At 38.5% G+C, this 27,351-nt stretch overlaps 2 protein-coding genes across 10 annotated transcripts in view; one reads left to right on the forward strand and one right to left on the reverse strand.

The window, feature by feature from the left end:
* DNM1L (dynamin 1 like) overlaps window positions 1-10,570 on the forward strand; it is a 62,970-nt gene extending 52,400 nt beyond the window's left edge. For 2 of the 8 annotated variants that reach the window (XM_082665609.1, XM_082665610.1), the window contains 9 exons: window positions 182-271; window positions 1,659-1,751; window positions 4,450-4,506; window positions 5,179-5,256; window positions 5,552-5,584; window positions 7,714-7,890; window positions 8,049-8,158; window positions 8,287-8,446; window positions 8,740-10,570. In XM_082665609.1, coding sequence (XP_082521735.1) covers window positions 182-271; window positions 1,659-1,751; window positions 4,450-4,506; window positions 5,179-5,256; window positions 5,552-5,584; window positions 7,714-7,890; window positions 8,049-8,158; window positions 8,287-8,446; window positions 8,740-8,796 — 855 coding nt within the window. In that variant the 3' untranslated portion in view covers window positions 8,797-10,570. The remainder of the gene's footprint in view (window positions 1-181; window positions 272-1,658; window positions 1,752-4,449; window positions 4,507-5,178; window positions 5,257-5,551; window positions 5,585-7,713; window positions 7,891-8,048; window positions 8,159-8,286; window positions 8,447-8,739) is intronic. The other 6 variants (XM_082665603.1, XM_082665606.1, XM_082665604.1 and 3 more) reach the window with 3 other exon arrangements.
* YARS2 (tyrosyl-tRNA synthetase 2) lies at window positions 171-20,376 on the reverse strand (the record flags this gene model as incomplete). Of its 2 annotated transcripts, XR_014297418.1 has the most annotated exons (6): window positions 171-254; window positions 11,709-11,986; window positions 12,596-12,766; window positions 13,077-13,232; window positions 18,575-18,742; window positions 19,595-20,376. XR_014297418.1 is itself a non-coding variant. In XM_082665611.1 (5 exons), the coding sequence occupies 5 exons, from the start codon at window positions 20,374-20,376 to the stop codon at window positions 11,827-11,829; spliced, it is 1,437 nt and encodes a 478-aa protein (XP_082521737.1). In that variant the 3' UTR covers window positions 10,716-11,826. The 2 variants fall into 2 exon arrangements, 1 of the variants encoding a protein (XP_082521737.1); XM_082665611.1 differs by lacking the exon at window positions 171-254 and having other exon boundaries at window positions 10,716-11,986.
* Window positions 20,377-27,351: the final 6,975 nt, after the last annotated feature.

Consider the following 27,351-nt stretch of genomic DNA (forward strand, 5'->3'; position numbering starts at 1 on the left):
AAGGAGGAAATATAGAAGATGGGCTAAAAGTTAAAATGTAGTTCCCTTATCTAAAAGTGATTTGAAATAGTATAGTTAAATGTAGCTTCCAAATCTGATTCAGTCCAAATCTGATTCAGTACTTCAGAGCTTATTTAATTTTCCTTTAAACAAAACAGACTGTTTCTTCCACCACATGTAGGAGTTGTTGCGGTTCCCTAAACTTCATGATGCCATAGTTGAAGTAGTGACTTGTCTTCTTCGTAAACGGTTGCCTGTTACAAATGAAATGGTGAGCTATTATTTCATAAATCATTGTAATCACTGTTAATAAGTTATTTTGTACAGCTTTATGAATTTAGGCATAATGATTCCCAGTGTATTGAAAAGAAAAAGAAGCAAGTTTGTCTTATTTCAAAGGAAACTTCAGTAATTCTGGTATAAAATGCATTTTTCTCCATATTTTAATCATTGTTAGCCTGCAGCCACAGATTTTCCTGAAAATGGAGTTATTGTTGAGGACTGTGAGTAGTTTTGCTTTATTATATAGCAGCACTGATTTAATGGAAAGTTAGTTTTATCTTTAGCCTCAGTAAACTGAGCCTTCATATAGCAAGCTCTTTTTTTTTTAACTCTGATGTACATCAGGGTAATTTGGCCATTTGTACAGTTTCCTTGTTTGATGACCTAATACCATAATATCATGGTTGCTATCCTTAAAAATAAAAATCCTGAAATTGGCAGAAATATGGAATAAGCATTTGAAATTGTCCGTATGCCTCTAATTGTTGGCTGGTTTCTTTTTTTCCTTTCTGGTCTCTAAAAGTGCATTTGGGTCTTTGGCTCCGGATGGTGAGCCCCAATGGACATTTACTTAAAGAGTACAAAACCATCCTTGGAAGTATAGAATGTAAGTGCTGCTGCTTAGTTGTTTCCCTAGCAAGCATAACCACCAGATTGAAATGAGTAAGAACATGGTTAGCCTGATCTCAGACTCTACCTACTGATATCAGAATCATTGGAATTTCATTTAAATAAATAATTTTCACTGGTTCTTGATCTTTTAGTGCTGTTCTGATACCTAAGATTTGTAAGGACAGTGCAAATGAAGGAGTTAGTTTAATCTCTCTACAACGCTAGAGAAATTAATTTCAACTTTCCTTTTTGATTATTGTCCCAATTGTCCCAATTGAACCACATATATTTAAACTAGGTGCTTCATAATTAAGGCTAATCAATCATTATCTCAGGTCGTTAAATGTATCCTTTACCCAAATAAAGTTAAAATCTTTAACTTACATCTGATTATGAAATGTTTTCTTATTGTTGAACCTGAACTTTTGACATGGAATAGTGGATGATCTAAGGTTTTAATAGCAAAGTTGCTTGGAAGTTAGATATGCATCAGGTAGATAACTTTTTTTTCCCTAACAAATACTTCTAACTACTTCAGTGTCAGAAATGCAATCTTAAATGCTAAAATACAGATAATTCAAAAGATAGAGCAAATTGTTATTTGGTATAAACTCTGTCAGTTGGAGTATAATTATCAAGTATTTATTTAGGCATCAGTTTCCTGTACTGTCTTTTAGAATTATCTGTTTAATAAGTTTATATGTTTCCTTAAGTAAAATTAGGTTGGCATATTTTGTATATAGCCTAATTTTATTTTTTTCTAGGTCCATAACTTAGTGGCAATTGAATTGGCTTATATCAACACAAAACATCCAGACTTTGCTGATGCTTGTGGGTTAATGAACAATAATATAGAGGTAAATACAATTCGAATTTGTCTTTTTTTTGAGAGAAAATCTGTTTTAGCTCAGTTATATCAAATTTACTGGGCAAGGAATAACTAACTATAAGACATATATGCACCATATTATTGTCTGTTATATGCTAAGAAGTATGCTGAGGGCATTACATTGTTTTCTTAAATTTAATTCTCAAAACCACCTGGAGGCACTGTTCTCATTTTCTGCTTGTGAAACTGTAACTCGGAAATGATCTGGGACTCATTGTTTTAGTGTTGAAGGACTGCCTGGCTCCATTTCAGTAACTATTGTTGCAGTTTATTAGACTGAAGTATGTAAAACAAAGTGGATGTTTTTTTTGTTGTTGCTGTTGTTTTTCTGCGGTACGTGGGCCTCTCACCGCTGTGGCTTCTCCCGTTGCGGAGCACAGGCTCCGGACGCGCAGGCTCAGCGGCCATGGCTCACGGGCCCAGCCGCTCCGCGGCATGTGGGATCTTCCCGGACCGGGGCACGAACCCGTGTCCCCTGCATCGGCAGGCGGACTCTCAACCACTGCGCCACCAGGGAAGCCCAAAGTGGATGTTTAAAATTGTTTTCATTTGACTCTGAAAGCTGTGAAGGAAACATTCCAAGAATTACCTAAATTATAGTAAATTTGGAAAGACAGTACTGTTTCACCATTACTGTGGTTCCTGCATTTCATGGATCCTTTTTTTTTTTTTCCATTTGAGGCTAACGTTGTAGGTTGCATAATAGCTCAGCTGGAGCGAAGGCTGGTGGATAGAGTGATTTATCTGGATGCAGTTTTTTCTCTGCCACTTTTATCTAAAACAGTAAAATTTTCTGCAATTCCATAGTCCAGTAAGACCTGAGTCCCTTCTGTATCAAATTTCCTCTTATGCATATGGGTGGGGAGAATATTGTAAACGTGGAATTTGGGAACTGGAAGGGACCCTGGGTTTAAACTGGAAGGGACCCTTTGGTTAAACAGGTGAGGAACCTGAGATCCACAGATGATAACAGCTGTTACTTTAGTGCTTATTTTGCTGGGCATCTGCTCTGTAACAGGTACAGGGAACTGTTTTTTAGCTACATAGTTGAGGTGACTCCTACTGTCAGAAAAAATTCCAGGGAATTGCCATGGCCCAGGTTCAGTCTCTGGCTGGGGAACTAAGATCTTGCAAGCTGTGTGGCACGGCCAGAAAAAAGAAGAAAGAAAAAATTCCAAAATGCATATAAGTAAGGCACTTTAAAACACTCAGAAAGTGGACTAGATAATAGTTATTATGTTAAAAATTAGCATGCAGACACTATCTTAAGATAGGAGTTAGTTCTTGTAACATTGAAGCCTTCATGGAAAATTTGTGTCTGGAACAGTTTTTCTAATACTGACAAGGTCATTTATGATATGATTTCAGATCAGTATTTTTCGTACAAATCAATGTCTCTGGTTTTAAGACTATGTGTCAAAGAACTTTATGCGGATATTCTCATTTAATCTTTATAGCAACCCTATGAGGGTAATTAATGTTAATAGACTAGGAAACCGGGGGTTAAGAGTTGGTAACCCATACAGTTAACAAAGCAAGTAAGCCAGGTCTTCAGGGCCAGCTAAGGTCATAAATGGTTGGTAACAGACTAGGGTGAGAATTTCTAGTCTCCAGATTCCTTTGTGTCCTTCTTCAAAATGTATATTTAAATGCTAACTTTTTATTCTGAAGATTGTTAAAATCCATATATTTTTATTATCTATATTTTTTTATCACTGGATAAATGAAAAGTGCGTAAAATTTCTGTTAAAAAATTTTCTTACCCAGAAACATCATTGTGAAGCTTTGTTAATTTTACACCTTTTTGCAAGTTTGAGTGTTCATGAAATGCTTTCTGCTCAGGAGCATTTTGACTTCATTTAATGTAAATACTTTCCTACTGTATTTGATGCTGCCTGAAGAGCCACTATTGGCTCTTGAGAGAGCCACTATTAATACCTACATCTTTCTATATTTTCATAGTCTTGCACCTATCATGGTGCTTGACATACAGTAGGTGTTCAGTACCTATTAATTTGAATTTACAGTTGCTTTAGCTCAGTATCAGAATTACATTGCTAATATTAGCAGATTAGAAGAGTGGGCAGGTGATCAGTCTGTAAAATTAGCCAGGTTACAGAAAGGACTGTCAGTTTTCAACATTACATTTATTTCCTGGAGATAGTTAAGGATAAAGAAAACAGAACACTCTTATAGATATTTCTTATGGTTTTGTGTGTGAATTTAACACAAATGTGTGCAGGTTAGAATGATTTTTAAAGGTTTTGCTTACTTAATTTTTCTGTGATCTGTGTACTTCAAATTCTATATGGTATGCTGAAGGCTTATGTACACTTTGATATGGGAACAGTTTAAATCAGTGATTCTTAACTTGGTGGGAAAGGCAGAGATGATGTTGGTCCGCTTGAGAACCCCTGGTACAGGAAGCCAATGTTACTGACGTTGTATTATATCCCTCAGGTGTGTTGGGGCAGAAAAAAAGATTGAGAAGCATTGGGTTAAATGATTTGTTTGTTTTAAAATATAATTATGGCATGAGTCCGAACAGTGAGAGGATATACTGTAAGTTATTCACACTTTTCAATTAAGCTGAACATTTTTTTAAAGTAGGCTTACATCTCTGTGTTCTGATAATCATGAATCTTCTGCTTGGTTGTGATTTATAGGAACAAAGGAGAAACAGGCTTGCAAGAGAATTACCTTCAGCTGTATCACGAGACAAGGTAAAAAATGTTTTTAAAGCATATTCCCAATATGCAAAGATGGACTGGTAAGCCTCAGAATATTACTCAGTTCTAGGAGTAATTTTTTCTTCTTACTTTAATATTCCATTGGCACTATTTCATTGTTTGAGTAAAGGTACGCAAGTTTAAAAATAGGCTTTGAGTAATTTAAAGATAAAATATTTTGAATACATAGGAATAAATGCTTAAAGGTGGATTTTAAGTATCAAGGATTTAACAGAAATTCAATGACTTTATCAACTTTGTAAAATTAGTTGAAATGACTAATGACTTTATTATAACAAGGTTTTTTTGGAGAGGGAAGATGACATTATGTACATACCAGGTTTTAGTTACCTGTAATAGTTGCAGATATTAAAATTTTTGTGTAAAAATCTGTTACCTTGAATTCTTTACCAGAAAAGATTTTATCAACTTCCAAAAATCAAAATGAAGTTTTTGGATTTGGATTTTTCTTAGGAATTCATCTGAAGAAAGCCTTAAACAAAGGTGACAATAGTACAGGAAATAAGGCAAAATAAACATTAATTTTATGTCCCATTACTTTTGTTTTTCATGTTATTATACAGAGGGGAAAATTCATATTTACAGAATGTTTCTGAATGCATTTTTGGCATCCTTGATTTTTTTCCCTGCATTTTTTGCCTTTAGTCTTCTAAAGTTCCAAGTGCTTTGGCACCTGCCTCCCAGGAGCCCTCCCCTGCTGCTTCTGCTGAGGCTGATGGCAAGGTCTGTTCTGATTCTTAATCTAAGCCTGCATGCCTAGTTTGGTGCAACATAATCATCTGGAAACAAGACACGGAACAGCAGAATATTAATATGGGCTATTGTGCTAAGGTCAAATTTTAGTCTAACAGAAATTTAAAATCATTTAACAATGTATACTTCATAAATTATTGTTGACATGCTTTTGCTTGCAATATAGACAATGCACACAGAAAAAGAATTTAAAGAGGAAATTTTCAAGCCATTGGTATTTAAATTTTGCTTGTTAAACTGCATGTTTTAACGTATCTTTTAACAGTTAATTCAGGACAGCAGAAGAGAAACTAAAAATGTGAGTCTTGCTTCAGAATGAAAACGTTGGTACCTTTGGTTCTCACCAAAACACTGTCTTCAAAACCACTAAAGAACTTGTTTGTAACAGTGGCATCTATCTCTTGTTGTCTGTGTTATGTTTTTAATGTTTCTCTTATCTAACTAACTTCTAAGATGGTATTAATTCTAGTTTCAACATTGTTTTAAATAGTAACAACAGCCTTTCCCACTGTTTTCTATTACCTTCAAGAATAGTGTTGAATTTAATATTTTGGTAGGGAATTAAAATTCTGGAGATGGAAACTGTACTTTTGGACTTTTCCTCTTTAAAGGTTCTGAGATCTGTCCAGTGCTAATGGAGAATCCTCTAAGGCTTCTTTCTTATGCTTTCATTCAGTTTGCTCTTTTCACCCTAAATATATTTAGTAGTTTAACATGTGCCTCAACAGCTTAAGCAAATTCAGAACAAACAGGGGGACTGTGAGAGTTTGAGACTGTTGCCAATTCTTGATAACCTTTAAAAAAATTAATCTGTAAGTTATTCAGATCCATTCTTATTTTTAGCTTTTTTTTTTTGCCATTTAGCTCCTTTCCTTACATATTGTCCAGGTTTAAGATTCTGAACCTCAAATAAAACCTTATAAATCTTCTCTCAGCCCACTGTGCTAAGGTCTTAAGAGAACCATCTAAATCACTGCTTTTTATTTAACTCCTGGTATCACTCTGAATTTGCTCACTTTCCTTAAGATTTCATATGATCTATCATTCATGTATAGTTAACACGCATTTAAAAATACACTCATTTTAAAAGTAATGTATAAATATACTACTTGTATATTGATATACATTATCTTAACTACATTTTGGAGACAAATTTTGTCCAGTGTTTTGATTCAGAATGATACCCCAAACATTTTTTAACAATTGCTGTAACACTCCTCTGTTAAATTTATATAAGCCATTTTTATTTCTATCTATAATTCTGGATGCCATTTTATCTCCATTTTAGATTGTAAAACCTTAAAGAACATCTAAAAACATCTCTTAAATGTTGATGAATTACTGTTTTCCCCATTATCCTAAACAGTTATTTTTCTTTTAGAAATCAAGACTAACAGATATCCTAAAAAAGAAGGTGCAAGAGCACTTGTGATTAATGGTAGCACTAGATTTTTTTCAGTAGATCCTTTCTCAAGTAAAGGATTTCTACTTTTATCCTATGGTATTGACTATTAGGAACATAAACTGATTTGAGAAATATATAAAGTCTTAAGTTTTGGAGAATGAGTTCATTGACCTTTCAGAGAGATCATAGTTCAACAGTGTTTAAAGTTACTTCGAAGAAATAATGTGAATAGCAGTTCTGGTTTTTCTTGTGCTTTTAATGAGCAGTCCTATTTTAAAGGGCAGCTTCTACATTTTCCACAATCTCTAATGTTAGAGGAGTTGGAGAAGAGGAAAAATTTTGAGAAGTTAGCAAATAATAAAAAAGGAATTTAAAATATACTGGCTGAGGCCTTGCAAACAGTTTACAACAGAACCTCTTATTTATTTATTTATAAACCACAGTGTTACTTCTGCCATTCTTTATTTTCTTTACAAATACACTTTTTTGGGGCTGTGTTGTGTCTTCGTTGCTGCGTGTGGGCTTTCTCTAGTTGCAGCGAGTGGGGGCTACTCTTCGTTGCAGTGCACGGCCTTCTCACTGCGGTGGCTTCTCTTTGTTGTGGAGCACAGGCTCTAGGCATCATGGGCTTCAGTAGTTGTGGCACGAGGTCTCAGTAGTTGTGGCTTGCGGGCTCTAGAGCTCAGGCTCAGTAGTTGTGGCGCACAGGCTTAGTTGCTTCGCAGCATGTGGGATCTTCCTGGACCAGGGCTCGAACCCGTGTCCCCTGCATTGGCAGGTGGATTCTTAACCATTGCACCACCAGGGAAGTCCGAACCTCTTATTTAGACAGCTCAGGGTTCCAGTTATACGTGCCACCCATCATGTCTTTCTGACCCTGCCATCTCTCTGAATAGATTAAACTCCAGGTGGTTACTGGATGTGTATTCTCCTTGACTGCTGTCAAAGGAAATTAAATTAACTTTGTTTAGTTAGTATCAGTTTGATATGGTTGGTATAGGTTTTGGAATATGTTTTTTCAGGTTGCATCTGGAGGTGGTGGGGTTGGAGATGGTGTTCAAGAACCAACAACAGGCAACTGGAGAGGAATGCTGAAAACTTCAAAAGCTGAGGAGTTACTAGCTGAGGAAAAATCAAAACCAATTCCAATTATGCCAGCCAGTCCACAAAAAGGCCATGCTGTGAATTTGCTGGATGTGGTAAGCTGCAGAATTTGCTTGAGGACAAATAACCAAATTACCAGGAAAACACTTTAAAAGACAAAAGGAACTGAAGTCTCAAAAACTTATTGAATGTTAAATGTTGTCATTTCAAAATGGCACAAAAGTAACTTTTTTCTCCCCCTCACCCCATTTAGCCAGTACCTGTTGCACGAAAACTATCTGCCCGTGAACAGCGAGACTGTGAAGTTATTGAAAGACTCATCAAATCTTATTTTCTTATTGTCAGAAAGAATATTCAAGACAGGTTAGTACTGTTATATAAATCAGACTAGAATACTGCGAGATGATTTCATAATCTGTTTTGAAAATACAAATATTTTAAAAAATTTACGTTTTTATTCTAAATCAAATGGATTATCTGATGTTTTGCAGTGTGCCAAAGGCAGTAATGCATTTTTTGGTTAATCATGTAAAAGATACTCTTCAGAGTGAGTTAGTAGGACAGCTGTATAAATCATCCTTATTGGATGATCTTCTGACTGAATCCGAGGACATGGCACAGCGCAGGAAAGAAGCAGCTGATATGCTGAAGGTAATTACTGTGAATTTTTTTGAATTTTCTTACTTGGGTTGTAGGTATAAACATTTATTGTTTAAAATGCATTCTGATCCTTGGAGATACATATATATAGTCTTTGTATGACGGCTAATCTTTTTTTCTTTTGGCACTTGATTAGATTCAAATTTCAGAGAAGACACTGGTTAGTATAAATCAACCACATATAAAGTGGAGAGGTTATCCCACATTAATTCAGATTCTTTCTTTGATATTCCTTGTTATTATAACTTAAGCATTTATAATTTTTATAATTTTCTTTAATGCAGGCATTACAAGGAGCCAGTCAAATTATTGCTGAAATCCGAGAGACTCATCTTTGGTGAAGAGAACTATGTAATACTGAGACTCACTGACTTGCTAGTTACTGCCTACTTGAGTAGAATTTTATTTATGAACTCCTGTGTATTGCAATGGTATGAATCTGCTCATGTGAAGACTGGCTATAAACTGAAAATTATTCTCTGTATTGCAGAACGAATCACACATTTAATCCAAATAATAAATGGCTGTTTCTAAAATTTCCTAGTATATATAAAATACATCGTCTATCTTGTGACAGTTTCATCTGAACTTAAAAAGAACTGTTAATAATTCTAGTTGTACAAGCAGTTTGTCTGTGGATAAGATGACCTGTGTAATCTGCTAGTAGTCTTAAAGCTGCTGCCATAGCCCTTCAAGAAGAATGCACCAAGACACCATGTCATACGACTATAATGCATGCACTATTATTTAAACCGAACTGGCTTTGAAAGAGGTGGGTTGACAAGTTACTCAGTAGTCAGTCACTATTCCACCTGTTCTTTGATTTAGTTTTATTGAGCTTCTCTGAAACCTTTGATGTGTTTGTAAGAAAGCTGAACACACGAGAGGATCTGTAACATTGACAATGATGTGATGTGCATAATGTGTAGCTACAGTCCTTCCACTTCTGGATCCACATTCCCCTGGTGCGTTAAAAATTACAATATCATCTTTGATCTTACTTAAACCTGGAAGCATGAGTTATGTTTTCCTGCATTAAGAACATCTAGCCTTGATTATCTAGTAAGACTTGGTAATGACCATCTTTCCTTTTAGTTTTCAGAAGTCCTAATAAATTCCCCTTGGTTTTCAAATATAATAGTAATAATTCAGATACATTTTTAAATTGGAGCCCTCAGACCATGCTTCAAGATTCACTTGGAGGTGGGACTTAAAACCAAATACTGTGGTGATTTTAAGTGTATCTTCTTCCTATTAGTTGTTAATAGTTACTTTTGCTTCACACCAACAAAGTACATTAGAATAGAAAGTAATGGTGGGGCTTTATTATTTAAGGAAAAACATCCTGACACACACACATACTCTTAAAGGCTTTCAGGGGTTGGGAGTAAGGTTTAGAACATATATACATTTTACCAAAATTCCCCAGGTGATTCTTGATATGAATTACATTATAAGTTTTAAAATGATAAATTACATATTACAGATATTAAAGTCTATTTTTAAGTTACGACATTTATGAAGGACTATTGGCAGGAACATATGAATATGTCTGTTACTCTTGGCTAATGGCACCCATTTACTGTACTAAGACACAAGAGACTCAGAAACTGATCTCAAACATAAAAAAACAGATTCCGTCTGATATGATATGGTACTACTTATACTTAGCAGTACCATCTTCATAGAATACATGCTTCCAGAATGTTTATTAGCATACTTTAAAATCACTCTGCCATTATTAAACCTCAGTTTTGAAATTATAGCCATCCATGATTTACTTATTTCAGATAGATCAGATGACTTCCATTCTAGTCTAGCTTTTTTAATTTGTAAGAGGGGAAGAAAACTTACAATGCACCTTTCTCTAGCAAATTTCAAATTGAAAACATTACCTGCTATGATAATGCACTTGCTAGTACTATACACCGTGTACAAAGAAAAACAGAGACAAGAGGTATGCAAAGAGAAAACCTCCTTTTGTTGACACTTAAACTGAGTAAAGTTCTGAAATGCAGAGATGATCTCTGACATTTATAATGGATACCTGTATGTTCTTACTATGTAAATAAACTTGCTGGTATGAAGTGACATTAAAGTTTGTCAATAAATGAATTCTTCCTAACTTTACTCCTAGAAGAAGGTTTAGATAAACTATAGCTTTTTTAACATATAAATCTACTTTGGAACATACCAATACAGCTTACACTGTATGAAAGTTTTATGACTTTCTTCTTTTTAGATTTTCATAATTGACTGAGGTATTATTACATCTCCATGTTTTGCATATGAAGATAATGACTTGCTCCAAGTAATCCAGGTAGTAAATAGCTAGAATTTGAACTCTAAAGCCATGCTTTGCTGCCTGTAAGATTTTTCTAGAACACATCTGATTGCAAGCCATTTTGTGTTTATGTTTGTGCTTCACTTGATGCTCAGGGCAAATAGGGGTGCTATTACCTTCAATATTTCAGATGTTGGAAATAGTTCTGGAGAATCAACTTGCCTAAAGAATGTAGAGCTTAATTTAACTAAGTCTTGATTCCAAATCCTTTAAATTTGACCTGAAAACTTCCCTTACTGGAATGTCTTTTGATATTCTCAAATGATTAGATATTTAGTGTATATATTTTGCCTCTATTTTATCTTGTTGGTTACTTAACTTTTCAGTTCATCTCAAGCTGCAATCTGCTTGGGGACATAAGTTGAAACTTAAAACTAATTTAAAAGTTGATAAATTTATAAGACATTGCTACCTTTTTTTTACTGAATTTTAGAAAACAAGGCTATGAGTAAATTTAATTTTATGGAAACACAGTCAAGGGACTGGAAAACTGAATTAGAAACTTTCTGAAAAGTCAAGTACTGACTTTTCTTTTCCTTGAAAAGAAACTATTTCTACTGTAATTTCTAATGCCAGCTACGGCTTCCTCTAACTTTTCTCCCTTTTTACGGAGAGCTGTATTTGCTTCCTAAACAACAAAAAACCTCTAATGAGATACACACCTGATATAAAAGTATCCACGATTACTTATACTACCTCTTTTTCATTGTTCCTCCTTATCTCCAAAACAGCAAGGACAGGATAGGAAAGACAGCATTTAGTTTTTCATAAAGCGTAATTATTAAAATAGAGATTAACCCTAGAAATCATGCTTTTCTGTGGTAGTCCTTAATGTTTAAGGATCAGGAAATAAAATATCCCACTATTACACAAACTTATCCAACCTATATAAATAATGAAATTACTCACACTGTGAGGCCTAGAGTACACTCCATTCTTTGTCTTTGAGTTGCATAAGTGAAGGTATAAATTCGTACATCTTGAGAATGAATGATGGATAAGTTTGAACCACTGGAAGGAGTTTTCATCATAGCTGAAGCCATTTTATAATGTAGAAGTTCCTTTTTCCTATTTTAAGTAACGAAAGCCCATTCTTAAGAATATGTTGTCCAACAACTAAAACACTCTCAGGATTTGTTACTTGTCTGTGATTTATACTGACTCCACCTTCTGTTATCATCCGATACCTGAAAAATAAAAATGTTCAGTAATTAGATAAATCTAATCACTGTTGACCGCTCCCAATAATACAGATACATCATTATTTCATTTAATTTCAAAGGCTCTCCTATTGAAACCATTTAGCACTAAATTGTTATCTTCATGTTTATTAGATTCTGCCTCCCCTTTAACGTTCTAAAGGAGAAATTCAACTAATATTTTAAATAGGTTGGGCAACCCCACTACTCCCCAGAATAAAGAGGATACAGACTGAATGTGAGAGGGGTGTGTGAATCTGTTTACTTAGGGCCTCTGTTCCTGTGATCTTCTCAAATTGTGACAATCCCTAAGCTGACTGATCCCAGTGTATTTATACAATAGTGGTCACTTAAACGTAAGCCTTTTCCAATGCTGGAGAAAAAACTGACCAGGTTAGACTAATTAGAGAGAGTATAGTAATACTAGATTTTAAAGAAAATTTAAGGTATTTTCAGCAGTAAGTACTCAGTTTTCACTTGATTCTCAGACTAACTTAACTTCTACAAGGAATGAGATGCCATTATCAGGAAAAACACCACCTCTAGAAACACAGGTTGTGAATTATAACTGTGAACCTAAAAGTTAAACAATCTTACCCTCGGGGACCACCTGGAATGGCATTTGCTTTGCGGCACGTATCTAGGACACTTGTTCCAGGGTCAAGAACTAATTCAGAAAATGAAGCTTCTTTAAACAATTCTTTTAACTCTTGATCAGACATGACCTCCAGTGCCTCTATGCTGCTATGATAAAGGGCTTGTGTACACCTGAAAAACACATTTTGAGAGCCACATCATGTTGAGTGCTTACTTAGACATGTGTTCTAACACCCAAAAACCAGTTATGAAGTACCCATTATGTTCCAGATGGAAAGTTTTTCAAACAGCAACATTGATCTTGTATAATTTATAAGCTTAATTCAGGATAATCTTTCTTTCTAGTAAATGTAGGCTAGTACTTTAAAGCAGTTAACACTGACAGTCCTTGTTAGTGGTAAAAGATGACTAAAACATTGGCTCCAAATGTCCTCCAGTCTCTTAACTAATTAATCAAGTGTTCATTATTCTAAGAGGCCACCTTTTAGCAGAGTCCAGCCCTTCTTGTCCATGAACAAGCTTTGTTACTTCTGTAGCAAGTCGTTTCTGAGGACCCCGCTTTTCTGGCTCTTTGACATGCAGCTGCATTATGTGGTCAATCTCTGGAAGGGGCAGAAAAGTGAAGAGCTTCAGGTACCTTTGGGACAAAAAAAAAAAAATCCCGTTAGATTTATATAACATACCTAATTTTTATCTCCAGCTCCCTTACCCTTTAAAGAACATCCTGCTTACTTTAGAACTTATTTTTAATTATGAAATATAACATACAGAAATGTACTGAAAATGACAATAATACACACACCACCCTGACTGAAGATGTTACTATTTTGCCATCTTTGTTTCAAATCCTTCCTTTTTAAAAAAGTCATAAAATAGTATAGATATAGATGAGGGCCCCATCCACCTCAGATATATTCTCTTTCTTGCCCCAGAGACAACCACTAATCTAAATTTGTAGGCATCCTTCCCAAGCATGTTTTTATATTTTTGTTTTCTGTGTATGTACTCATAAATAAAAACTGTAATTTAAAAACTGACAAATATTTTATATGTATCAACTTTTAAAATCTTATCTTTGGTGAAAAGCACAGAGAAATACACAAACAACAGACATAGTTTAATGAATCATAAAGCAAATAGCTGTGTAACTATCACCTGTCTAGGTATACAACACTGCTCCTACCCAAATCCCCTCACCCCTCCAAGGTAACCGCTCTTTGGACTTTTCATGGTAATTACTTCCTTGTTTTTATATTTTTACCATCTCAATATGCCTCTCTAAACAGCATCACTTAGTTTTGCCTCTTTTTAGACTTTATATAAACAGAATCATACAGAATATATATCTTTTGGTTACTCTGGCACACCATTATGTTGGTGATTCACCCATGTTGCTGTGTGTACAGCTGCTGAGTACACATTCCATGTTATGAATGCTTCGTAATGTATTTATTCTAGTGTGGATATTTGTGTTGTTCCTACTCTTGGACAGTGGTTGATGGTGTGCACATGTGCACTCATCCGTTAGGGATGTGCCCAGGGGGAGGGACTGCTGATCACAAGTCATGAGTATTTGACCTGAGTAGGCAGAGCCACATATTTTTCCAAGTGGTTCTATACCTGTAATGTAAGTGCTTGACATTAAGCTTTTGATTGCTTAATGCCCAGGTATCCATTTCAAAGACATCGATCTCGAATAAGCATACTGCCAAATGTATGACACAGCTAGTACCAAACCAACCAGATAAGGAACCAGGCTGCCGCCACTCATGAAAGTCCCCTTTCAGAAAGCCCTGGGTAGCCGAGATAACTGACTGCTTGAGTGACCCCTCTTCACCTTTCCCACTCCCTAATTCTCACTCTATGTTTTAAATTAGCCAGTGAAGAGTGAACCTGCGAAATCCTAGGCACCCCAATAAGGACAGAGCTCCGGGCCCATGCTCCCTCCTTCCCCATCCTTGACTCACTGTGTGGCCCCTGTAGTGCCATGTGCCCTCCAGAAACTGTAAGTAACACATCTTTTTTTAAAGTTCCCTGATGATTATTGCTGAGCTGTCTCTTACAATCATAAGGACCACAGCACTGGTCCAGCCACAAGGTTGGCTCTGGCCCAGGAAATGTCTGTGAGGCCTCCTACACAGTATGGACCGAGGTGAGCACCCCCAGGCATTTCTAGCTCATGGTATCACTACCAACAGGCTGAGGCCCACACAACAACTGGCAATGGCATAGTCGGCAGGACTGCATGATTGCCCTTTAGCTTTGACTAGTTTACTAACTGGCTAACCCAGGTGGGCAACACCATTTGGGAGGACAGCAATGCATGCTGGAGGTCTATCATTCTATGCCTTTTGCATATTGCCTCTGCTGTGCTGCCAGCGGTATCCATCCCCAAACGTCACTGCTGCCATAATTCAATGATCTCCGCAGAGCAGTGTGATCAGTGATCAAGGCCATATGGTCTAATGAGATGATCAGACCACAAATTATACAGACGTTGATTGAGTACATGAGTACATGAAGGTCCTCCACATCTCAAGGCCAAGGAAAGCTAATGAGGGTGGAATGGACCCCAAGGCTATTATCACTGCCCAAGCTGAGGCTCTGAGCTAAAGGCAAGAGGAAAGAATAATTCCCACAGGTAAGAAGGAGGGAGACCTCCCCCTGGGACTGGTGGGTCATAATGGGATTACACTTCCTAACCTGGATGAATGGAACAGCCTTGTATCAGGAAACTATTGGCAGAGCAAAAGGGGAAATACAGTCGAGTCTTGCTGTCACTCTCTGTCCCCCAAACTCGATGGGATATCGTGGGTCCAGTACCTGGTATGATGTTGCTAAACAATGGACAAATATAAATGTCCTGAACATCTTGTGCCAATGCCTCGTAAGACCCCTGAGGAGGTACACCAGCTCCTCGATAATACAGAACCCCTATGGATGCTTCCTGGATGTTGCTTAGTGTCGCTGAGTACCAACATTCCAAGGCTCACAGTGAATGGAAAACATGAGATTAGGCCTGTCTCCTGCTGTGCAAAAGTGGCATGGTCCAGTGGGTTTATCACTTCTATGACCAGACTCACTCAAGTGACCCCCTCTTCATTCTAACCCTGAAGAAGTCCCATTTGACCCTGAGTCCAGAAAATTCTTTTTACAAAGTGCTCCCTCTAATCACGGGGTAGTGCTCCTACATCTTACTGGGACTGTCAAAACCATTCAAAAGGCACTGGAGAGCACTGACAGTGTTCCTATACATGGAGGAAATTACTCATTAAACCACCACTGTACTCAGATATAACAGGTAACAGGCCTTTTCATGTTCTGCAGGCAACGCCCTCACTGCTCACTAATTCTTTGCCACAATCACAATCACATGCAAGTCTGCCACCTTCCACTGGGGTGAGGCACAACAATGTGTTTTGGAAGCTGCCCAGCAGGCAGTCCAAGGAGCCCTACCTTTAGTCCTACCTGGCTCCACATTCCAAGTCAGTGCTTGACCATATCTGACTATGCCCCCTTGGAGTCTCTGGACCAAACATAAGTCTACCTGATTTCCTATGGGGTTTTGGATTAAGTGCCTAACCCCAAAGGATTCTACAGAGTTCTTTTAGAAACTGAGGCCCTAACTGGCCCCCAATCAATACTACTCCCTAACGCCCTGGGTTAGAGATGCCTCTGGCAGAAGCTTAACACCACAACTGATGCCTCCTTGGTAAAATGAAAATGGTACCTTCAGGAGAGGGCTAACCTTGATGTCAAAGCCTTTAAATATTACAGGAGGGGGCGTCCCTGGTGGCGCAGTGGTTAAGAATCCACCTGCCAATGCAGGGGACACGGGTTTGAGCCCTGGTCCGGGAAGATCCCACATGCCAGGGAGCAGCTAAGCCTGTGCACCACAACTACTGAGACTGCGCTCTAGAGCCCGGGAGCCACAACTACTGAGCCCACGTGCCACAACTACTGAAGCCCGTGCGCCTAGAGCCCGTGCTCCACAACAAGAGAAGCCACCACAATGAGAAGCCCATGCACCGCAACGAGGAGTATCCCCTGCTCGCCACAACTACAGAAAGCCCATGCACAGCAACAAAGACCCAACACAGCCAAAAATAAATAAATAAATAAAAAGTAGGGAAAACTATATTATGATTCAGAGTTATAATTATATATCTGAAAAATCAAAAAAAAATTACAGGAGGGTGTAGCTTCCCTCATGATCAGCTCCTTCCTCTTCCTCTGGCTGCTTGGGGAGCCCGTTGGAACCAACTGTCTGAGACGGACAGGGAATCCATATTCTTCACCAATGGCAGCACCACCATGTATGCACTGCAGCTTGCTGGAGGGCTGTAGCATTCCCCCGGTCTCAGGCACCTCTCTAATTGAAGAAGGCAGTCCCGGCTCAGCCCCATTGGCAGAACTTGTAGCTGTTCACTTAGCCCTTAGAGAGCCATAAAGAGGCCTCTGGCAGATCCACATTTTCACAGACTCCTGGGTTATTGCTAATGGCCTCGCGGTTTCGTCTGGCCAATGGCTAAGGGACAATTTTCTCATATAAGACAAGCCCATTTGGCCCAGACATGGAAGGAGTCCCCAGTTCCTATCATTGTTAAGTCTCATGTTTCCGCTCAGACTACCTGCTCTATGCTGGAAGCCATTTTCAACAGTACTGCAGATTCCCTCACTAAGCCACCACACTGCCCAGCACAGACCCTTCCTACCAGCTTGAAAAATGGGCCCACACAACCTTGGGTCACCAAGGAATTAATGCCTTAACAGTTTGGGCTTAATTGAGGGGACTTCCCATCTCCTCAGCAGCAGCCAAAGTTGTGATAGATGACTATTCTCTGCTCCCAAACCAAACAATGGAGGATATCCAGATGGGGACATATTCCCTGGGGAGACCAACCATGCTCCCACTGGCAGGCTGATTTCACTGGCCACTGCCCCCTTCTCCTGGGGCCTCCAGATACGCCTTCACAGTCATTAATACTTACACGGGACTCCTTTGGGCAACTCCCAAATCTCTTTCCTCACTAAATTTATTCTCGTTCCCTTTGGATCGCCAGACATTACTGACTCTGACCCACTTTACCTCTCCAGAGATTAAACAAAGGGCTCTCCAACATAATATTCTTTGGAATTTCCATCTAGGCTATAGCCCCAGGCAGCTGGCCTCACTGAGCATCACTGGCCTCCTTAAAGAGACACTCCTGAAATTAGTTTTAGGCAAGTGGTCCCCCAAATGGACTGAACTCTCGCTCCAGGCCCTCATCTTGTTTAATTCTTGCCTCCTGGGCCTTCCTACCCTATATACCAACTGTTATGCACACATCCAAATCCCACTTTTGGTCACCTCTGGCAATCCTCAAGCGTTTACCCTCCAAGAGAACTCTCCATTCATGTAGCGTTCTTTATTTTTGCTCAATAGTGGTTTGCAATGTTCTGCAGGCAAGTATTATACATTTAAAAATTTTTAAGAATTATTCCTAAGTTATTTTGATGATAGTTATGTCAAATGATATTTTTTTGAAAAATTCACTCCTTTGTTGCAGGTGTATTTCTCATTAATTTATATTCTTCTAAGAGTTTAAGATATTGTGAATTAATAAGAAAATCACTTTAAAAAAGGACCTTCAAAAGGATCTTCTTTTATGTTAAAGAAAAGGAACTTTAGAGACAAAGGTGAAATAAAAGTCAAGATGAAAGGAGTAAAAAACTAGAATATGCAAGCAATAATGTCCTAAGAACCTGCTAGATGTAGATGACAAACTTGGCTCTAAGTTTTCTAGCACCCACAGTGGTTTTCTGCTTTAACCAACAAAAAGTGTTTAACTACAATGTTCTGTGATGTACTAGCCTTAAATAGAATCTACGTTAAAACAAAACAAAAAAACTATGAAGGGTACAGGGAGATTCAATGGCTAAAATTTATCATGAGTTTTAATGAACTTAATTTTTCTCAGCACACAATTAAGAACTCACCTTTCTACCAAATCATCTTGCTGCCTGACAAAAAATTGATACAATTCAAAAGGAGATGTCTTATCTCTGTTTAGCCACACAGCATTGCCAGCAGACTTTCCCAGTTTTGCTCCAGTTGTACTTGTAATTAGAGGAACAGAGATTCCAAATACATCTTCTCCAGTCAACCTATGCATAAAGAAGAACTTTATTATGTGCTTTAAGCTCAAGTGGTGGTAGGTTCTGCTAATCATTCTCAGATTTCAGTCTGGTTTCTTGATCTAAGAAAACCTCCTTGACCTCCTAAACCTGGATTCCTGTCCATCTTACTGCTTTCACAGCACTCTATTGTGACATTTGTCATTCTGAGCTGCAATTGAACCAGTGACTCTGGGCAAGCCAAAGGGAAGTGCTGCATAACTGGGGCCTAGACATTTTTAAAGGTTGGGTAGGAAGGGGAGAGAAAACTGGGTAAAGAGGAGTCAGGTAGAGACACCAAAAGAGGTGTCTTAAAGGGATTTTAAAAATCAGTAGCACATGAGCTAGTCCTGTAGTTCATCTCCCTCAAGCAAGTGCCACTGAAATCTACATTATTCGCCAAATATTTGGTGCTGAAAAAAATTTTTTTGAGATGCCAACCAATGACTAACACTTAGCTTCACGGAAGGTGCAGAGCAAAGCAGAGACTACTCAAAGAGGCCCAGTCACGTTCAGGTTATAAATGAAGACAAGCAGTCTTTCAAATCAGAAACACAGAAAAAGCTTCTTAAAAGCAGCAAACACATACAATCCGAATCCTGACTAGGAGGGTCTATTTCCTGCAGAGCTCTATAATATGTCCCATACCTAATACCATTACTTCAGCCCTTTAGTTCTCATTAGCCAGTGATATTAAATTAATCCCATTACGGACCCTTAATGGAAATAGAACCAACAAGGGCAGGAACGAAGGGCGTCATTCCACAATGCTAACAATGCAACACAGGCTATTCGTGTGTAAATTATTTGGTCTAGGATTTCTCCAGGTCTAAAGGCGCTTACTTATGGATGAACTCGTATCCGGACATGATATTGCCCAGCTGATCAGATCCACCCAGCTGGACCCGGCATCTATAATGCTGGAACAGGTAGTAGAAATCATAGGCCTGGAGCACCTGGTATAGAAACTCGGCCAAACTCATGCCTTCGGAGCTCTTGAGCCGAGTCTGCACGCTCAGCCGGCTTAGCAGCGTGCCCATGCGGAAATGGCCGCCCACTGCCGCTAGGAAGTCCACCAGGTCCTGCTTCTGGTACCACGCCGAGTTGTCCAGCACGGTGAAGCTGCCCCAGGTCCGCCCATTAGCGAAGAGCTGCTGGTGATTAGCCGCCAAGGCTTTGAGCCCTCGGCGCAGGGCGCGCGCGTTGCTTTGCACGCGCTCTGCTTCCAGCGCCTCGCGCTCCTTGGTACGGCCGCTCGGGTCTCCCAGGCGCGCCGTGGCACCGCCCACCAGGGCGATCACGTTGTGGCCCGCTCGCTGGAAGTGAAACAGGCCCAATAGTGCCAGCAGATGCCCCACATGAAGCGAGTCGGCCGTGGGGTCGAAGCCGCAGTAGATGGTCTGGGGAAAACTGCCCGCCGTGCCACGGTCGAAGAGCTCTGGGAGCTCTGTCTTCGTACCCCTCTCAGGGAAGAACTCCTTGAACAGACCCCGAGCCTTCTGCATCGCCAGCAACCCCTGAGCGCCCGAGTGGGCCTCACGCAGCCCCAGGGGTAAGACTCCTGACAGGCCTGGGGTACCAAGCCCCTGGCCACGGAAAATGCACCGCAAGATGGGCGCCGCCATGTTAGCGGCGGCACGAAGGGAATGCTGGGATCTTAGAGGCCCACCACAACCCTCAGTGCCCGCCTCCTACAATTCCTACGGAATTTACTTGTGCTTTTTTTCTGCGCATGCCCACGTAGGGCGGGGCGGTTAGTTACGGAGCTCCGCAGCCTTGGAGTTCTGACTACCTCGGTGTAGTTACCGCTTAAAGTCTGGTCACCGTAAGTACACTAAAACTTAATTTCCTCATCCGTAACTTGGCTATGTTTATGATAATAGTTCCTATCTCAGATGAATGTTGTGAGAATTAAGAAGGCACCTGGCACATATTGAGCATTCTAAAATATTAGCTTTTGTTTAAACTTTCACGTAAAAATAAGTTGTGTTGCGCAAGTTGTTTGAAATCTCAGTCCTATGCAAAAAATTGTTCACAGAAGTTGTGAGGGGTCAGGAATTGGTTTAACCTCATGGAGAGATACGGGGTTGGCGTCGAGACGCAATTTCGTAATACTGATTTACAAATGGATGAGAACACCTCAGCCCCCAGTATTCATTAGCCTCTCCAGGAGGTGGCAGTCTTGTCCAAGCTATAACGAGATAAAATTCAATAAATGCAGAAAGCCCAGTTTTATTAATTTATTTCAATTACAGGTAACCAGGTGGGACACAACTTTGGCATAAGTGGATTCAAATTAGTAATCACATTGGTACAGCAATAGCCAGGTGTTAACAGTTCTCCAAGCACTAGGGATGGGGGTCTGTCTGGCAGCTGGCTGGCAGGGATCCAACTCCAAAACTCCATTTTAAAGTCTCATTTCTGGAATCACTTGCAATGCTAACTGTCTTAGATAGAGTTTCCTGGGAAAGAGACTCGAGTGGGAGATTTGTGTGCAGAATTATTGGGGTGTGCCCTTGGAAACGACATCTGTACTGAAGTGATGGAAGCAGGGTTGGGCAGAGGGAGGGGTTGCTCTATGAACACTTTCTTCAGGCAACTCCATAGGGAGCTCTGGAGCTGGGATTTCCTTTCAGAGTCATCCTGATTAGAGGCAAGGGGGCATGCCTTTGTACCCTGTTATTGACCTGTCCTTAAATGTGGAATGCCCCGCTGTGAGTCATCGGCAACCAGTACTCTCAGCGGCTGGGAGATTAAGTGCATTGGTCCTGAAGCCGGCATCTGGGCCATGCTCCAAACTGTTCCCTAAAGGATCTTTTCCATTTCTTAACATTATAAAGTGACTTAACAGAATGAAATATTATTTTTAAAAATTAGTTTCTTTGTATATGTGATTATCAGTGAGTTTCTCATTGCCAAACAGTAACTTCAGTAGGAATTTTAGATACTTATTCATCAGGCTATGTATTTGTATCCCAAATCCCATAATTTTTTTTCCCCAAAGCACATAAACTGAATGATTTAATTTAATATCAGCAAGAGCCAAACTGAATCTTGATAATGAAAATGAAGACACAGCAATATTTTCCTCCAGAAAATGAACATTTGAAGGAAGAAACATTTCTTTAAAAAAAGTTTATTTGTAAAAGACAGCCTCTTGCAACAAGGTTTTGTATTTATATTTTGATTCTGTGAATTAAAGTGATATTTTAAACTGCATTGAATGTAATTCATTGAATGTCTATCATAATCTTCCTGCCTCAGTTTAAAAGATGCTAGATTAAAAAATATTTACAGTTCCTTCTGGTCCTGAAGGAACTAAGCAGGGCATGTTCTAACTCTCATGTTGCTATTCAAAATATCTTAAAATTTGCCATCATAACCAGTTTAGCTGCAGTCTTGTTTCACACCACTTTGATCAGGGACATATTTCAGTATGTGTAGCAGGAAAGTCTCCTGAGCACACAGCAGATGGTGCTTCCTATTTAGTACCTAACACACAGGAAGATTTTAACATTTTCAAAGGAGTATCTTTCATTCTTGAGGTTTCTGGTTAATATGACAAGTAACTATCTGTGACTTTTACAGGTATGTTAGTAATTTTATACCAGAATCTATGACTTCATATTGTGGTTTAGTTACTTAGTCACTTCAGGAGATCATACTTCTTATAGAACTCTACCTGTTTCACCATTCCTTGATTGCCTGTGCTTAATGGAGAAGAACTTTTGTGTACAATGAAAAATAGAAAAATTTTATCTGACATTAGAACTTATTATAAGGTCTTTATAGATTTGAGTTCTGCTTGGTGTCTTCTTAAACTTAGTTGTATTTCATGAACCGGTAGTGAACTCTGGTACAGAAGGTAATATCAGAACAAGTGCTATGTGAGACTTGACAGTGGCTCAATAACAGCAAGTTATTTCCTTTTAATAATTTGTCTTGGTGTAATAGGAAGAGTGCAGCTTTGTCTAAAAAATGGAAGCAACTGAAGAAGGTGGGACTTTAAAATCTTTGGAATTATATACATGGCTGAAATTTTATGACGCTGGAACTTGATTTGAGCCTGGGGTAAGTAAAGGGGCACAAGTTGATTCTTGCTGGGTTTTTTGGCTTCAGAAGTGAATGAACAATGTTAAAATGTATTTTAGAAAATATGGTTTATCTCAACTGTGATAACTTGAGGTTAGCTAACCTTGAATTAGGGGGACATGTATTTCATAATTACTCTTTCCTGAAACAAAATGCCATATAAATATTCATTTTGAAGGGATCTATATTTTATATGGTTTGATTTTCAAAATGTAAACAATTATAAATATAATAGCATTTAAAAAGCGTAAAAAGAGTAAAGATTAATAGTGTTTTAACTGGCCTCTCACAAGTTATGCCCTACAGTTTAAAGTTAGGCACTCCTACTTAATTCTGAAGTGTTTATCTGTAACATGGTACATATTCAGACTATAGCAGAGATCTGCCTGGGGCTGAAATATGAGCTTATCTAAAGGTCACAGCAAAATGACAGCAGAAAGGAGGATGAGGAATTCTGATCATTATAATTACTATAAAATATTGTTCTGACTTGTGTTTCCTTTTTTCTCCTGGAGACTGCAAGTATACGTTTGTTCTGGAACATAAGTGGTGACATAGGATGCAGAAAGAAGTGGCTAGGAGTAAGGAATAGAAATTGTATTTAGTGATGGCCTTCCTTCCAGATAAAGTATTTCCATGATATTTCTATTTCCTACTACCTGAGAAAAGAAAAAAATAATTTCTAAAGGCTGGTTTTGAGCCTTTGTATAATAATTAATGTCAGTCTGCCTCATAATTTCATCTTCTCTCATGGCTTCACTGTTGCAAATATTCTTGAAACACCATAAATCCTAAAGAATCCTGCCACCCTGTCCACCCTTACCTGTAAGCCAACCCTTCCCATTTCATTCCAAACAGATTCCTTCTAGGAAGTTTCCTTTGCATTAGGTGGGATGTTTTCACTATCCAAGTTTTCATGTCCCTAAAATATATTAAAATGTGAAATTAGTAATGCTCACCCTTCTCACAAGAAAGTCCATTAAATTTGGTTAAAAGTATAAATTTATGCAGATCAAGTGCCTTGAAACCTAGTCTACATCCTTTTATTGAAGTGGCTCTGATGCTTTTTGAGTTGGTGGTCATCTTAACATCCAAACATTTTTCAGAAGAGTTTAGTTCTTTGAAGCTGTTGGTTGCAGGAGCATATTAGACCAAAAAACAAACCCCCCAAAAACCTGTTACTAAATGTGAATTTTCTTTCTGTACTGGAGTTTAAAGGACACAAACAGGTGTTCATTCTTTGTTATGCTACTTTTGTAGTCAGTGGAATAACCTATAGGGTTCACAGTTGCTTTAAGTATATGCACCTGATCACATACCGATGTGGCTGGATAATGTTTTGAGATATTTATGTTTTTTTTTTTTAATCATTAATTTTCCCCTTTCTATTCTATCCATTTAATCTGACAGAAAGTTCCATGTGTCAGTGCCTGGGGGAAGTCAGGGAGGAATGCAGAATAAGTCTGGAATTTTTGTGACTTTTATTTCCAAAAGTCAAAAACCTAGGGACAGGCTAAAGTTTGAGGAAATAAGCTTGGAGAAAGTGACAGGATTCTCCTTGTTAAGGAGGGCCCTAATCCTGGGCAGGAGAGCCTGGGTTGTTGACCCTGTTTGCAAGAGGAGCTATGCAGTGCTGCCTGGCCTCAAGGAGATGGTCCTGATGTACCTCAGGCCTGGGGTTCCTGGCCTCACCAAAGATGCCTCTGCTCCATTTGAGACAGGGTAGTGCCTCAGCACTAACTGGAGGCCTCAGAGAACTGCCGTGGGCTTGACCAACAAAGATGGCTAGAGTGATCAGAATAGGTTGGAGATTATTATTTCCTGGGACTCATGAAGGATGATCAAATTTTGATGAAAACCTGGAAGGGGAGAGAAAGAAGCCCAATGATGATGGAGAAGCAATTTTCCACCATTCTAGTTGTTAAGGACTCAGAACTTTGTTCATTCACTTAACAAATTTTTATTAAAAGTATTCAATGAATCAGGTACTGTTCTAATGTCTCAGACACATTCAACCAAAGAAAGATCCCAGCCCTAGTGGAGATGAAATTGCTTATGAAGTTATGTTTCACTGAGTGGTCCTATTCTTCACCAACTTCCTTTTTCTGACCCAGGGTCCTTTTCCACCCCTAGGCCTTGGAGCAGAGAGAGGGAATGACTCCAAGGTTATTGTTCCAGGAACATGCAAGTTAGGATGGGGCTATGGGAGAGAAGCATTGTGGAGAATATGACAAGAGAAGGATACCCCTTGTGGAAGAGTGATGTAGAGTTAAAGGGATCCTGGGCCAAAGAATTCAAACTGATCTTCCCCTTTCGATCTGCAGTTATGTCTTCCTTCAATATTGCAGCGTTGAATTTTTTTTCCTAAAATAACTCTTTCCCCAACACCTTCTTTTCTGCTCTGAGTTTGGTGATAGCTGGTGCAGTCCACACCAACATTTTGTTTCACAGGATCATGCTTCAGGGGTTATTGGCAAGCCACGGGAGCTACTTATTTGTTTGACAATGTGATGGAATCTTGGAGACACCAGTTTTGATTGTATTTTGAAAAGATTAGTGCAAAAAAATAATGTCTTCAGGCAAGATAATTTTTGAATTTTCCTATTTCTCAATTTACCTTAGTAATTTTCTGTCTCTTTGACATAGTGTACAAATGAGACAATCAACTCATCATTGTCTTTCCATCATGGCCAACTGAATTTATGTCTCCATGAGAGAAGAAGTAATACAATAAGCAATCAGTCTATGTTTTGTAGAGCATTTCCATTTTGATTCAATCTATTTTTGTATTTTTCTTTTTAGTGTCTTCCGTATAGGCTTTATGTGCTTCTGTGTAAGCACTATGGCCAATTATCGAATAAGAAGCAAGTCAGGAAACATCTTCTAACTATTCTATAATGAGAACAAATACCTTACATTTACTTGTCTCAAACAGAAAAGTCAAACATCACTTCCTTTATCCTCAGAACAACAAGAAAACGTGGTTCTGATTTGTGGTACAAAGGACTAGGAGTCATAGAACTGGGTAGTTGTCTCAGCTCAGCCTCCACTAGTTGTACTCCTTAGATAAGCCACTTAACACTATAGGCCTTAGTGTCCTCATTTTACAGATAAAAGGGCTAGAGTAGGTTATCTCTAAAATCCCATCCAGCTCTAAAATTCTGAGATGCCTGTTTGCTATTAGATTAGTCAAAGTTCTAGTTTATTGTTTCTTAACTTTATCTTCATTATTTAAGCTGCCACACAAGAGAGGACGTCAAAAGTGTGTTCATCTATCTCCTCCCCTATTGATTTACTGAAGTAGTAGAAGCAAGTTTAAGTCAATGTCTACATGGCTGTAATTAGAGTCAAATTGTTTTATGATAACATTTGAAAAATGAAGATTTAGAAAGTGACAATTAACCAATGAAACATGGATCATATTTGCAGAAATGTTTAGTTTTAGTCCACAGTGATCTCATTCAGAGCTGTCCATGGATGAGAAATCAAACTGGAAGGGTCTCACTAACAGAGAAGGCAAATGAGAATGACTCCTCTGTATGCTCAGAGCTATTTTTTCTGAAACCAGAGGAAATCTTGAGTACCCATGCCCCTCTTCATTATGCATTTTATGAAACTTTTCTCCAAGCATGGAGTTTAAGGAAGATTTAAGGTAGCGGGAATCAGGGACACTTTTGTTGGTGTCAGATTGTGACCAAATACATACACTAATTGAGACACCTTCCCTATGAACTCCTAATTATTACTTTATACTACACACTTGAGAATGCATCCTGTAAGTAGGTGACCATAAGCCCTGGTTTAGAGGCCTCTTGTCTCAGCCTAATTCTTTCTCTTTCTCTCTCTTTCTTATTGAAGTACAATTGACCTACAACACTGTGTTAGTTCCTGGTGCACAACATAGTGATTTGATATGTCTATACATTTCAAAATTATCACCACAATAAGTCTAGTTACCATTTGTTACCATACAAAGTTATTACAACATTATTGACTATATTCCTCACACTGTACGTTTCATCCCTGTGACTCATTTATTTTGTAAATGGAATTTTGCACCTCTTAATTTCCCTCACCTATTTCATTCATCCCCCACTCCCCTCTCCTCTGCCAGCTACTTGTTTGTTTTCTATGTGAGTCTGTTTCTGTTTGTTATATTTGTTCCCTTGTTTTTTTAGATTCCACATAAAAGTGAAATCATATGGTATTTGTCTTTGTCTGATTTATTTCACTTAGCATAATACCTTCTAGGTCCATCCATGTTGTTGCAAATGGCAAGATTTTATTCTTTTTTAAGATTCCATCACACACACACACACACACACACACACACACACATTCCACAGTTTCTTTATCCATTCATCTATCAATGTGTACTTAGGTTGCTTCCAAATGTTGGCTATTGTAAATAGTGCTGCAATGAACATAGGGGTGGGTATATCTTTTTGAATTACTGTTTTCCTTTTATTCGGAAAAATACCCAGGAGTGGAATTCTTGGATCATATGA

Source organism: Grampus griseus, assembly GCF_964374135.1.
Source record: "Grampus griseus genome assembly, chromosome: 11".
Classification (NCBI taxonomy): Eukaryota; Metazoa; Chordata; class Mammalia; order Artiodactyla; family Delphinidae; genus Grampus; species Grampus griseus.